This window comes from Actinia tenebrosa, unplaced genomic scaffold (genome assembly GCF_029948245.1).
Source record: "Actinia tenebrosa isolate PJP-AT-01 unplaced genomic scaffold, QUT_ActTen_1.0 PGA_scaffold12__29_contigs__length_12842862, whole genome shotgun sequence".
In the NCBI taxonomy this organism is placed as follows: domain Eukaryota; kingdom Metazoa; phylum Cnidaria; class Anthozoa; order Actiniaria; family Actiniidae; genus Actinia; species Actinia tenebrosa.
In genome coordinates, this window is record NW_028292572.1 from 1,558,737 (window position 1) to 1,573,092 (window position 14,356).

The 14,356-nt window shown below is 37.5% G+C and overlaps 3 protein-coding genes across 3 annotated transcripts; 2 read left to right on the top strand and 1 right to left on the bottom strand.

Annotated features, from left to right (window-relative positions):
* Positions 1-1,398: 1,398 nt before the first annotated feature.
* Positions 1,399-4,113, bottom strand: LOC116291297 (F-box and leucine-rich repeat protein 13). Its single transcript, XM_031698459.2, has 3 exons — positions 3,877-4,113; positions 3,016-3,182; positions 1,399-2,725 (listed from the first exon to the last, which is right to left on the bottom strand). Exons 1-3 carry the CDS (start codon positions 4,007-4,009, stop codon positions 1,544-1,546), a joined length of 1,482 nt encoding a protein of 493 aa, XP_031554319.2. The 5' UTR covers positions 4,010-4,113; the 3' UTR covers positions 1,399-1,543.
* LOC116291295 (DNA cross-link repair 1A protein) lies at positions 4,064-11,369 on the top strand. The gene is made up of 11 exons (XM_031698458.2): positions 4,064-4,788; positions 5,146-5,258; positions 5,344-6,421; positions 7,283-7,416; positions 8,246-8,364; positions 8,498-8,559; positions 8,829-8,910; positions 9,199-9,344; positions 9,598-9,752; positions 10,177-10,312; positions 10,809-11,369. Exons 1-11 carry the CDS (start codon positions 4,335-4,337, stop codon positions 10,961-10,963), a joined length of 2,634 nt encoding a protein of 877 aa, XP_031554318.2. The 5' UTR covers positions 4,064-4,334; the 3' UTR covers positions 10,964-11,369.
* Positions 11,370-11,956: 587 nt separating this feature from the next.
* On the top strand, positions 11,957-13,960 carry LOC116291302 (uridine 5'-monophosphate synthase-like). Its single transcript, XM_031698469.2, has one exon. The coding sequence runs from the start codon at positions 11,967-11,969 to the stop codon at positions 13,380-13,382; it is 1,416 nt and encodes a 471-aa protein (XP_031554329.2). The 5' UTR covers positions 11,957-11,966; the 3' UTR covers positions 13,383-13,960.
* Positions 13,961-14,356: the final 396 nt, after the last annotated feature.

The window sequence follows — 14,356 nt, forward strand, 5'->3', positions numbered from 1 at the left end:
ATCCATCATCTGAATCGATTTGAGTTCAGTCGTGGAAGAAACTACAAAATAATACTTGATAGTGTATAAAGTACTTGCAACATGGATTATGCAAAGTTATAAAAACGTTGATAGTGTTGGCGAGAAACGCTTGCTAGACTTTCGATTTCAATGAGTCAATAGGGACTTCAAGATTTTTAAAATCTACGACGGCGACGTCAACCGGAAGTATGAATAATTTCTCTTTGGGGTGCTGTTCATAAGAGATTTCATTCAAAACATTGTCAGTAGAGTCAACTCATCCACAGGGAAGACAGATTTTAAAGTCTCGAAACCCCAAAGTGAAGTAATTTACACTTCCGGTCGACGTCGCCGTCTCAGATTTTGCAAATCTTAAGTCCCTATTAATAAATCCCTAATATTTTCCAGAAGACTTCGGATTTTTGTAAAATACTCCAATGTATCTTCTCGTAAGCAATCTCAAAAGAAATAATTGAACATTTAGCTTAAAGTTTGGCAACTTTACCTGTTTCCAATTGCAGTCGGTCAATCAGCGATAAAACTCGTCTGTTTTACTTCTTCTGCATCATTAGAGTTGGGCGGTCCGCTCAGTAGCCTATGATGCATCGCTCTCATTGTAATTCTAGGAATGTTGCTTTGATGACGACATCAGTTTGGGTCTTTTGGATCTACCTTCGGTGTATAGATAACTGTATCTTTCTGCAAGTTTGCTAGGACTGCATTAGTTAGTTTACCCACTGAGCAGGGTTCGTACAGATTTCTCAGTGAAAATTTCCAAAACTTTTCTAAAAGTTTCTCTAAGCCTATCAACTAAAATTTCCAAAACCACATAAGCAAAAAAATATGGTGAAATTCATGGATGAAAAAACATTCAACATACAAACCAAAACAAAATGTGGCACTCTGCTGACCAAAAGTGCCAGCGGCCATCGATTTGCAAGCAGGAAAAATAAACATCGGCGTTTTTAATTAATACAACGAAAATAATTCTTTGCAAGGTAGGACCAGGGCAACCAACAGAAAAAAATCATAACTTTTCCATAGCCCAGTGGTCGAAAAAGAAATTTCCAAAACTTTCCAGGTCCTGGAAAAATGCATTATTGATTTCCAAAACTTTCCGAGAGTTTCCAAAACCCGTACGAACCCTGTTTACCATCTCCCTGGTTTAACCATGGAAATTCAATTTGTCACGCAACAAAAATCGATGTCGAAAAAATATTGCTAAAGTGATAAATTTTGTGACCTGAGTTATTGATATTAATTGCCTTTTTAGTTTGCTGCGCGTGATATTGAAGAATTAAAAAATGGTACTGATGGGCAATAAAATAAAAAATTGTTGCAAGAAGCAGAAGCATACTTTCTACATTTTTTGCAACAAGCAGCATCCCTTTTATCTCATTCGCTTGAAATATTTTCATTTTATTAATGAATGCAATATATGATTTTTTTACAATATAATTTAACAATATATTTTTTTCAGTGAATAATTCATTAAAAAATTAAAAACATTAGAATTCAGTTGAAGTTCATAACTGTTTTACAATTATGTCCAAATCAACTCTATTTGGCAACCTGATTTTTTAAGCATCTGATTTGCAGCTTCAATATCCATGCGATTTACCTTCCAGCAATCACTAACATTCAAGGTTTCTAGATATCTACAGGAATTCAGGAAGAGGAAAACCAGTTCCTTAGTTACTAGTGGACATCGAGAAATATCACTTTCTCTTAGTCTGGAAAAGGCTGGTGATTCAATAAACTTGAAGATATTTTCATATTTTAAATCCTCAATGCCAGAAAGATTCAAGTTTTCTAAATCACATAAAGAAGTACAGAAAATTGAAGATAAATGTTCTGTTAAGGGTTTTGATCCTGAGAATGTGCAGTGCTGAAGATTAAGGCATTTTAAGTGAGGACAAGCCTCCAATAATGTAAGAATTTTGTCATCTTTCTTAATGAATGACCCTGAAAGATTACTTGAGTCTGTGAGTAAGAGGTTTGTTAGATTACTGCAGTATTGTCCTACTATCTCAGTTTCAATATTGCAGGACGTTGGTAAATGTAATGTTTCAAGGTGATACCCATGTTCTACAAGAAATGGTTTAAGCTCTTTGTCAAAATCAAAACCTGACCCATCTAGGTGTAGATGCTTCAAATCACACAGAGATTTTAAATATTCAAGGCACAAACCTGTAAGGTTAGGACATTCTGTTAAAATAAGATTGGAAAGACTAGGACAAATCTTACTTAAGTTTTTCACAACTGAGTCATCAATGGATGTATTAGAGAGATCTACAAACTTTAGCTTAGTTGCTCCTAATGACAAGTAGCTCTCATTGAAATACATTTTCTGGCTTGATAATGGATGACAGTAAGATAACGAAAGGCTCTGGAGATAAGGCTGGGTAACCAAGAGGTTAAAAACTCCTTCACTGGAAACACTGGTTGCTGAAAGGCTTATCTCAACTATTTTGAAGCAATTTGTTGCTGTAGAACTCTCGCCACATAATTCTTTTATCCCCAAATCTGTCACTTTTTTGCAGGAATCTAGTTTTAGTACATGAAGGTTTTTGCAGTTTTTACCAAGGCTGGCCAGGACATGATCGTTACATTGAGAACAGCCACTTAAATCAAGAGAGCGCAAATTTGGAAGACCAAGAGTCAACTCTTGCAGGGTTTTGGAGTTGATGCGGGCACAGTTTTGCAGCATAAGGTGAACTATTTTCTGAAATTAGACATATTTAAGAAACATCTTTTTAAGAAAAAAAAGTGGGCATTAAGTTTGAGAATATAATAGACTAGCAAATTTTACGTGAGAAACTTCTAAATCCTTTGGGACATTTTGAATTCATATGCTAATTAAATACATCCACTAGTGTTGTATCAGAACAGTATACATCCAGTAATCGCATGTGCACTGGAAACGATTCTCAAACTATGAACTGGCTTATTGGCAAGGATAAAACTGTCCCCCCCACCCAGTAATCCCTGATAACTTGTTGATTAGAAAATTACCTTACATCTCCTGGTTATAATCTTAATTATTGAATTAGAAATAAGAAAGCTGCAAGCACTAAGATCTAATGACGTCAATCCACAGTGCAGTAATGTGCGTAGATAGGAAGCTTTCAGTTGTTTGTTCTTAACCAGGATGTCAAGAAGCTCCTGAATCTGTTTAGAACCTTGAAAAGGAAATAAAATAATTGAATTATAAAACTTTATAGATTAAATATTGAAAGGATGTATAGATATGATGGCAGTTGATAGAAGGGGATGGGATATAATGGGATTGAAGAATGGTGGATATTGGATAGATGGATGCATGGATAGATAGGTAGATGAACAGGTGAATGAAAGGATGGATGGACTAACAGATGAATGGATGGATGGATAGATAGGTATGGAAGGATGGATGGATAGACTAACAGATAAATGGATGGGTGGATAGATAGGTAGATGGACAGGTGGATAGAAGGATGGATGGACTAACAGATGAATAATGGATGGGTGTAAAGGATGGAATGCAAGATTACTTGATTGAAGGATGGTGGATATTGAAGATATGGATGGATGGATAAGTTGATGGATGAAATGGTACATGAATGGATGGTTGAAATAGAATGGGATTGAATGAATGAATGGATGGATAGATGGATATAAGAATGATGGGAGGGCATCAAAATCCAAATCAATCAATCAATCAAGAAAAAATCAAAATGATGACTTACAAAAATTATGGATGTAGTGTTGATAAAACAATAAATATATAAGTTTATGAATATGTTAACATATAATAAATGATAAAACTTAGTCTAAAAATGCCCAATTTAACCAGAAAATCGTAAAAAAACCTATTCGAGAACTGTTTCACGTTACCTAAGTTGTCAAAGGGTCCCAAGACATACAAGTACTCGATCTTGTCGTCCTGATGGACATCTTCAGAGCACCAAATCGTGATGTCTTTAGCTATTCTATTCAAGCACATACGCTGAAGAGAAGTGAAACCCATGCTGAAATGTTCTTTCCACACACAAGGTTCGCCGATCTGGATGAATAATGATAAAGAAACGTCTTAAAACATTGTCTTTCCAGTTTTCACCTTAATGGTGCAACAACATGAGCCCGCGATTCGAGTCAGCGGTTAGCATACTACTTCATGGGTGATATCATGATAATCATCGGTATATCGATATGTTTTATTGAGACACAATGATTTCAACTCACCGAGTGTCTACCCATTGGCGGGTTATTGGTAATCCAACCCATCAAGCATGAATGAAGTCTGGAGTATTTTTATTATTGGGTCAAGACAGCGCTGGATTTTGTTTTGATTTATGGAAGGAGATAAAATTTGCAATGTTAAGTCCCGCAAACGTCGCCTCAGCTCATCAAATTTGGAGAAATCTTTAACGAAGAAAACAAAGCCAAAGAATTCCAGTCCGAGCGAAGTCCCTAAGAACATCAACGCTGAAGCGTTAGTCTTTTCGAAATTAGAAGATTCTACGATGAGCTCGTTAAAGCCTAAAAGCAGCCCTAAACGAAGTGCTCTACGACTAACAAAGACAAAAAAGAAAGGTTCATCTAAGAGCCAAGCAAAAGCTGAAAATTGCATTCAAAACTACTTGGGAACGTGTTTTGAAGTGAAGGTTGTAGACGTGAAGAGAGAATTGTTAGATACAGCCACGCTAAGTGAAGTACAGTACTGTCCAAGATGTCAGGCGCCATTAACAGCGTCAATTATTCAAGAACATGTCTTTGAGTGTCTGGAATCAAATCTGCGATCACAAGGTTATGTAATGTTGTTAATAAATAAGTAGCACATTATTGGTATTTCAAGAGTACACCTTTTGCTGTTCATTAACGTGAAGACAAGCTTCAGTACAAACAACACTATATGAGGCATGATGAATAAAAGATGTTTGTATTAAAGCAAGACCACAATACACCATGTCCGCTATCTCAGAAAAGGTCTATGTGCACTCTAATCATTTAGGTTTTCATTTTTTATTTTTTAATAGATATTTTCAAGACTTGGTATTTTAGATTGGAGACAACTGCATGCATGCATACTGTTAGTCACTAAGAGTTGTACAATCATGTATTTTTTCTAATATTCAAATTTCGTGCCTCCTGATTTACTTATAGGTCCATGTCCTAATGGATTAGCCTGCAATAATCAAGACACAGTCCATTTTCAACAGTATAACCATGATCTGTTAGCCTTTAGTCGCAGTAATTCTGCAACATCAAGTAGTGAGGTACAGTACACCTACACTCTGTATCTTCTTTTAAAATAACATGACATCAATACACTGTAAGTAAAAAGTTTTACTATCTTTTTAGGTGAGAAATACAAAACAACAACATGAAGCAAGTGCAAATATTGAAGTGAACCCTACTAGTGGTGAAAGAATAAGTGCACACAGAGATGACAATAAAACAGAAAAAAATGATGATAAATGTCTTAATAGTGAGAGGAGTAGCAGACTTGATGATACTGTTGAAAGAAGTAAAGGTAGCAATCAATACAGTGACAATAATTTGGACAAAAGTGGATTCGATGATAATGACTTGGGAAAACTTAGTGAATTGAGAAACCACCAAATCACTGTGAACAAATGCAGTAGCAAGAAAGATAATGCTGACAGGATAAGTGGCACCAATGAAGATTTAGTAAAACATGGAGCAAAAAAGAACAAATTAGAAGAAAATGGTTTGAATAGTGGAAATATAATTGGTACTACTAATGGAAGTTGTCATGAGTGTAAATCCTTGTCTGATGAAAGTATCAGGAATGACAAAACTCACCAAGTCTTAGCCTCCTCATGCACAAAAAAAGAAGATAAAAGCATTGTTGATATCAGCTCGAACCCTAATGATGAATACTTTTCTAATGCCGATGATGAGCTATTAGCACGATTAGTATATCCCGATGATAAACTCCTTTCCAAAGCAACAAAATATTCCTTTGTATCAAACAATAAATTACCAAATAAAAACACTGACATCGTACCAAAAAATGCACTCTATAAAAATGAATCGGAAACCTTTGAGAGTAGTAATGAAGGTATGGCAAAGTTTCCTGAAGTGATTCAGCCTAATAAGTCACAGGAATCAAAAAGTTGTCTTAAAAGTTACACAATATCAGCTGGTAACTCTAAAAGAATTACGAAACAGCAAGACATTGGTACATACTTTGGTTTAAAGCCATTGGTTAAACCAGAGGAAAGATCCCAGAGTGACTCGGCATCAGAAGAAGTAAGTTTACCAAAAAGGAGAAAACAAAACTGGAATGAAAAAAGGACCAAAATGGATGAACAGATGCAAACTTCTGAAGCAAGTGAGAGTGACTCTTCTGTGAATACAGCTTGGGATGGTGGTTATCGCACAAAGAAGTGCCCTTTTTACAAGAAAATACCTGGTAAACTATAATATAACTGTTGCCTTCAATTAAGTGATCACAAACCCATAGCCATGCCGGTAATCAATATGACATATAAAATAATTGGGACACTACGCACGCTATGATTGGTTGAAAACTATGTTTGATGAGAGTATCAAAACACGCTATTGTCATTTTAGTGCGCGCTAGTATCGCAACTGTCAGATTTTAATATATCGCGCGCTCATTGGTCAGTTTGAAAAAGACGGCACGTAGGGAGAATTTACTTAGGCTTTGGGTTTCTTCCATCTTTTTGCATGTTTGTTATTTTATAAAACAAATTAAAAACAGTTTTCCGTGTTTGATACTCTGATCAAAACACTTGGGATGTTGGGAGAACACTCGAGAAGCTGGAAACCACTCCGCTACACGTCATGGTTTCCTATGCTCCTCTCATGTTCTCTCAACATCCCACATGTTTTGACAGATTGATTTGTTAACTCAAAATAATTGTTAGTAGATAATTGGGTAGCCTAGGTTATCAATAGGTTGCTGCTAGGTTATGGCTATGATGTCAGTAGGAAAATAGTGGGTTAATAATATGCTGTTCACTATAACATCCTACCAACACCAAATTTGGGGTTCTATTGTTTACTATTAGCCATTCAGAGGTTGAGGGGAAAACTAGGCAAATTTGGCATTAAGGTGCATTGTGGAACTGTTTCAGGGTATAATTTGCAATATGATGTCTCTGTCATCCCCTAAAGCAGTCCCACCAATTCACTGCAATGCCAACGTAACACAGTTTTTTTCTTAACCTTGGAATGGCTAATCATCCGCCATGCTCCAGGCATGTGTTTATTATCTGTAGTTGATAGTTATTTCAAACTGATTTTTTAGGAACACCTTTTGTGGTAGATGCCTTTCGCTATGGTACTATTCCTGGTATAAAGGCCTATTTCTTGAGTCATTTCCATTATGATCATTATGGGGGTCTGAGTAAGAACTTCTCTCACCCAATTTACTGCAGCAAGGTAAACCTATTCTCACATTTTAGAACACAGTTTTTGTGACTTTCAGATCTTTGTCACATTGATAATTTTATGCTCTCAACCCACAAGAGTTGATTGACCTAGAGTGGGACACACACTAACCTAGATTGGGTAACACACTAACCTAGATTGGGACACACTGTCCTAGATTGGGTAACACACTAACCTAGATTGGGACACACACTAACCTAGATTGGGACACACATTGACCTAGATTGGGACAAGCACTAACCTAGATTGGGTCACACACTAACCTAGATTGGGACACACACTAACCTAGATTGGGACACACTAACCTTGATTGGGTCACACACTGTCCTAGATTGGGACACACACTAACCTAGATTGGGTCACACACTGTCCTAGATTGGGACACACATTGACCTAGATTGGGACAAGCACTAACCTAGATTGGGTCACACACTAACCTAGATTGGGACACACACTAACCTAGATTGGGACGCACTAACCTTGATTGGGTCACACACTGTCCTAGATTGGCACACACACTAACCTAGATTGGGACACACACTGTCCTAGATTGGGACACACACTAACCTAGATTGGGACACACACTAACCTAGATTGGGACACAAGTTAATTTAGATTGGGACACACACTAACCTAGATTGGGTCACACACTGACCTAGATTGGGACACAAGTTAACCTAGATTGGGACACACACTGACCTAGATTGGGAAACACACTGACCTAGATTGGGACACACACTGACCTAGACTAGAATATATACTTTTGTGAGGCATTGCTTTGGCAAAAATCTACTACAATTTGATTGTGTTTATGTCTTAGATAACTGCCAACCTGGTCCAGTCCAAGATAAGAGTGGATAAAAGATTTGTAATAGCTCTTCCCATGAATACAGCATCAATAGTGGACAAGGTGCAGGTCACTCTACTGGAAGCAAACCAGTAAGGAAATCATGTCATGTTACTGTGCGAGATCAATTAGTAACATTGCCACCCAATAATCTTTATACAAAAGATTAGTTTCAGACTCAAATTAAAACTTATCGCTACTTATATATCTTATGTTGATTTAAAGCTGCCCAGGTGCTGTCCTGTTTTTGTTTGAATTACCAAATGGAGAAACACATTTACACACAGGTACAGAAATTAATAATGCATTTGAGACTGAAAAAATGTACAGGATTCTGGATTGAAATGGGATGGGATGAAATAAAATGAAAAAGATTGGATATCTAGATGGTGTTAGGTAGATAGATGTCATAGAATGAATAGAGAGATGAATGGATGATAAAGATATGCAAACAAAGAAGTGACAGAATCATTGTCATTTATTCGTAAGTGTTTTGCAAAATTATAATGTGTATAAATGAGTAAAAATACTTTTTTTTTGTTGTGTGTTGTAACAGGAGATTTTAGAGCATCACCAAGCATGGAGGAATATGTGGTGCTGAAGAACAAGCAAATAGATATTCTCTACCTTGACACCACGTTAGTTATTTTCACTCATGATACCTGTCAAAATTATCTTTCTTTCTTGTATCAAACTATTAAAGGGTGGATCCAGGAATTTTAGAAGGGGGGTGACTATTACAAAGGTTTTACCAGTAATTTGAGAAAAGGGGGGTGACTGTTACTATTACAATATACTGAGAAAGTTGAGCAAAAGGGGGGAGACTAGTCACCCCTTTTTTTACCACCCCTGAACCTGCCCCTGCTATTCGAAAATTTAAAAAAGCCAATTTTTAATCTTCAATATTAATTTGGATTCTTTTTTAGGTACTGTAATCCACATTACAGCTTTCCCTCACAAGACGAAACTGTGACCTTTGCTGTCAAAAAAGCTATTGAAGCAACAGAGAAGAATCCCAGGACACTTATTGTGTGTGGAACATATACTATTGGCAAAGAAAAGGTTTTTCTTGGTAAGCAACTGTCACGGTCAAATCCATTCCCCTTCACAGATTCCCGGGCTTCAAACTTTATCAATACCCTGAAACAACATCTGGACTAATCTAAGTCAGGAAATACGATTTTATAGAGTATTGAGGTGCATTTGTGAAAATTTATTGAGGTAACTGCCTCATTTGCCTCATTGTGGCTATGGCCCTGCATTATTAACCATATGTTCTCCAACCTTTTTTCAAATATTGAGCAGTATTCTATTTGCTTACCCAGCCATTGCTGATGCACTCAACTGTAACGTTAGTGTGACCAGGGAAAAGAAGAAAGTCCTTGACTGTCTTGGGTCGGACAGGATAACTTCAGTCATAAGTTTAGATTGGAAGGCTGGACGTATCCATGTACTTCCCATGGGAGACCTTAACCATAAGGTACAGCATTACTGTTTAATTCAAATATTGGTTGGTTAAAGGCTAAGAGATCATCAAAAGTTGAGATGTAAGTTGATTTTTCTCAAAAAAAATCTGAGCTCTAGGTGGGATAGAGTTAAATGCAAGCAAGGTCAGAAGTAGCCTTAAATAGCTACATACTGGAGGGGTAATCACTACTACCTCTTTTTGACCCCCCTCCTCCTCCCCTTCCCATTTTGCTAGCTCTATGCAGTAGCGGTTTGTCAGGGAAGGGGCACAGGATCAGTCTTGATATGTCTTGGTGATTATTTTAATTTGACATGACTCAACATGCTGGGTATTGCCAATTACAAACATTTGAAGAAGAATAAGGGTCTAGAGTCCCACCAGCCCATCTTCACCCACATCTAGGCTAATTGATACTAATAATTGTTTTCTTGATCAGAAACTTGGATTATATTTGGACAAATTCAAAGATCTTTTCACTGAGGTATTGGCATTCAAACCAACTGGATGGGAGCATCAATCCAAATCACTTGATAAGATTAAGCCATCTAAACGAGGACCTGTCACTATCTATGGTAATGTGACTTTTTCATTATCACTTGTATATGACCAATTCTCCCCTTCCCTTCCCCTCTTAGGGGAAAGTATTTTGATCCTATGGGAAGGAGAAAGTAATGGTCTTAAGTGCAGTGTAGTCTCAAACCCTTGCTGCCCAGGGAAATCAATAATAATTTGAAATAACAGGGGGTTTGAGCAAGTCCATGGGATGTGGCTTTAAGTTTGAGATACCAGGAGGTCAGGGTTGTAGAGATGTCTTGATCATCGATGTTTCCCCAGGAATCCACAGGGATAATTAAATTTTGGTGCTGAAAGCCAATGTTTTAGGGGGGAGGGGCAGGGGCACATGCCCCTCCTCCCTATGCAAGTGCAGGAAGTTTAAGATATCTGGGGTTTGAGATGATAGGAATCATAATTGTAGTTTACTTGCACATTTCCTTTCCATAACTAATAACCATTCTCGAATGCTATGCTCAAAACTACAGTGAGTAATAATGTTATTGTTATTTTTAGGAGTTCCATATAGTGAACACAGTAGCTATGATGAGCTGGAGAGGTTCGTCAAGTTCATTAGACCACAGAAGATTATCCCCACGGTCAATGTTGGCTCTGCTGCAGAGAGACAGAAAATGAATTCTATTTTTGAATCTTGGGTGGGGCGAAAATAGATGTATTGTACAAGTACGATTTTCCCCCCAAAAAAAACAAAAACAAAAAAAACAAAGCTGGAAAAAAATCAAACTGCTGTGCATATATTTTTGAAAGGACAACCAATATTTGTATTTTTGTAAAATATGTGACTGTAATAAAGGAATAAAATACCTAATTTATTACTGGGTTGCCTGTGACCGCCCAGTTTCATTTTGTGTTGCGCACCCCTGTTTTCCTGTATTGAGATAAATTGGATGTTACTTGGATAGATTGGTTTTGACTGAAATGGCTTGCAAGTGACTGGGCCAAAGCCAGTGACTGGAGCTTGATTCACAAAAATTATGTTTTTAAATTTTCACCTTTTGAATGGTCATGGACAATCTTAATGTATACTAATAATTTAACTTAATTACATCAAAGAATGCTGCCTCATTATCAACTGATATCCATTGTTTTTAATGAGTTCGGTGCATGGAAAGTTCGACGTTTGCCCTAGACCTTAGATTGAATTCTAAATATCTTTGGGTTGGTCGTTTGCAATTCCTGCAGGGAAAATAGGGTTGGGGGTTGAGCTGACAAGTAGTGTAACGCGCTTAACGAACCACTATTTATTTTATACCCTAAAAAAGCGCAGAGTATTTCAATACTACGTGGAGAACACCTTAAGGGAGAAGATAATGTTAGATGAGTCAAACAAAGTCGTTTTTTTTCCTGTGAAACATTCCATTATTGCAAACTTCCAAACTTCTTTAGCTGCACTAGGCCTCTGCATGATGCAGGCAACCCAGTGAACGCCTATATATAGACGACTCGTTTGTCTAAATTATGTGATTTTTCCCGCACACATTGAAATCGGCACATCCTCGAGCTGGAAATAAGGCTTTTTAGCAGAGAAAAAGAACTGAAAAATTTTAGTCAATCTAAGTAATTTTGATGAAAAATATGTGTTTGGGTTTCCTTTGGTAGTTTCGAAAGTGTTTGGGCTACCTGTGGTAGACTGTAGGCGCAGCACGTGGCAAAATGGCGGACGGTGAAGAAATTTTGATCAAGAGGTTATTCGAGATTAATGCCATTAAATTTGGTAAATTCATTCTGAAAAGTGGCATAGAGTCACCGGTGTATGTTGATCTACGAGTCATCGTGTCGTATCCCGATGTTTTAAAGTTGGTGAGTGATTTAATGTGGGACGTCGTGAAGAAAGCTGGACTTCGTTTCGATGTCCTCTGTGGCGTCCCATACACTGCTTTACCTATCGCTTCCTGCATGGCTGTCAGTAATAATGCGCCGATGGTGATGAGGAGGAAAGAAGCAAAGTCTTATGGAACCAAGAAAATAATCGAAGGCCATTTTGAGGAGGGCAATCGGTGTCTTGTCGTGGAAGATGTCGTGACTAGTGGCTCCAGTGTCTTGGAGACAGTGGAATCATTAAATGCAGTTGGCCTGAAAGTCAGCGATGCAGTGGTACTCCTCGACCGTTGTCAAGGCGGTAAAGACAAACTAAAAGCTAGTGGAATCAATCTGTACGCGTTGGTTTCGCTCCCAAAGGCCTTACAAGTTCTGCATTGCATGGGCAAGGTCAATTCAGCTGTTGTTGACAGTGTGAAGGAGTTCTTGACAGCAAACCAGTTCAAGGCGGAAACTGTCCAGCCCAAGACAGTGAGAGCAAGGACCATGAGCTATGCAGCAAGAGCAGAGAACTCTAAACACCCACTCACAAAAAAGCTGTTCCAAATAATGGATTTCAAAGCCACTAATCTTGCAGTGTCAATTGATCTAACCAAGAGTGCAGATATCTTGAGTTTGATTGACAAGGTTGGTCCTCATGTCTGCATTGTGAAAACTCATGTCGACATCATTGAAGATTTTACGCCTGGTTTTGTAGCTTCACTTAACGAGCTTGCAGCAAAGCATAATTTCTTAATCTTTGAGGATAGAAAATTTGCTGACATTGGCAACACGGTCAAACTCCAATACAGCGAGGGAGTCTACCACATTTCTGATTGGGCCCATGTCACTAATGCTCATGTAGTCCCTGGTGAAGGGGTGATTACAGGATTAAAAGAGATAGGGGGACCAAAAGGTAGAGGGTGTCTCTTGTTAGCTGAAATGAGTGCCAAGGGAAATCTTGCCACAGGGGATTATACCAAGGCTGCTGTTGACATGGCAACCAACCACAAAGACTTTGTTATAGGGTTTATCAGCCTTAATAGTTTAGTTGATGATCCAGAGCTTATTCACATGACACCAGGAGTGAAGCTAACAGAAGGAGGCGACAAACTGGGACAGCAGTACTTAACACCAGATGAAGTGGTCGGTAAGAGGGGAAGTGACATCATCATTGTTGGTAGGGGAATCTATCAAGCCGAGTACCCAGTCAAGACAGCGATGGAGTACAAAGAGGCTGGCTTTAAGTCATATTTACAAAGAATAGCCTAGGAATAGCCTAACTTCAATTCTCTGTTACTGCCAGTTAAGTACTTACTGATGCAGTAATTTTTCAAGTACCATCGTCAAACACAGTAGGCTTTATATTTTCATACATTTTTTGAATGATTGAGAAAAATTAAATTGATTGGATTTATATAATTATTACTGAAGTCTAGTTAGGAGATACACCATTTTATAGTTCTGTTCAGTGATCATGAATAATACAGTAGATGGGAGCCAAGTTTGGAGTTGCCGTGCATGATAAAGAATACGGTTTATCTATGCACGGAAACTCCAATCTTGACTTGGAACCATTATTCATGGTCACTGAACTGAACTATAAAATGGAGTATTGTCATTGGCCAAAATATTCAGTTGTGGTTTTGATGCAACTATGAATTGAGGGAGCTAGCAGATGGTATTTTCTATTGACTAATAGGCATTAGCTATGATTAGATTTTATTGTATTACTCAAGTAACTTTTTTTGTTTGAAGAAAAAGAAATTCATATTTTGTAATATTGAAGTTTGTTGTAAAACAGCAAGATGAGATTGATGGGATTAAATGGTTAAAGTATGTGGAGTAAATATTTTGAACAATTTTATTGAGATATTAATATTGCTGCATGGTTTCAATCAGCTGCTAAGCCTTTGAATCCTATCTCTTTCAAATGATGGTCATCAAACGCCAGACATTCTGCATGAAGCAACATATGCCATCAAGTAAAACCCAGTAATGGGGATATGAAGCTACTTGAAGCTTATAGATCTCTTCTCCCTGGGAGTAATGTTTTCCCATTTCAGACCACCTGCCATACTCTGGGGAACAACATGATCTGAAATCACATTTGCATGAATCATTGTCATGAATGAAGGTTTGATGGATGTTATTTTTAAAGGCAAAATAGAAGAGTTTGACAATCGAAGATACTACAACTTTCATCGTCATTAACTTGAATTCTAAACTTATAATACACTCAACAA

What these genes read in the sequence shown, in the direction of transcription:
- LOC116291302 (XM_031698469.2), top strand. Translation starts at nt 11,967, where the DNA reads ATGGCGGACGGTGAAGAAATTTTGATCAAGAGGTTATTCGAGATTAAT.
- LOC116291297 (XM_031698459.2), bottom strand. Translation starts at nt 4,009, where the DNA reads ATGGGTTTCACTTCTCTTCAGCGTATGTGCTTGAATAGAATAGCTAAA. An exon ending in GGGACCCTTTGACAACTTAG is followed by an intron (nt 3,183 to 3,876) that starts GTAACGTGAAAC and finishes TTCCTTTTCAAG; the next exon opens with GTTCTAAACAGATTCAGGAG. An exon ending in TTATAACCAGGAGATGTAAG is followed by an intron (nt 2,726 to 3,015) that starts GTAATTTTCTAA and finishes GTCTAATTTCAG; the next exon opens with AAAATAGTTCACCTTATGCT.
- LOC116291295 (XM_031698458.2), top strand. Translation starts at nt 4,335, where the DNA reads ATGGAAGGAGATAAAATTTGCAATGTTAAGTCCCGCAAACGTCGCCTC. An exon ending in CTGCAACATCAAGTAGTGAG is followed by an intron (nt 5,259 to 5,343) that starts GTACAGTACACC and finishes CTATCTTTTTAG; the next exon opens with GTGAGAAATACAAAACAACA. An exon ending in ACCCAATTTACTGCAGCAAG is followed by an intron (nt 7,417 to 8,245) that starts GTAAACCTATTC and finishes TTTATGTCTTAG; the next exon opens with ATAACTGCCAACCTGGTCCA.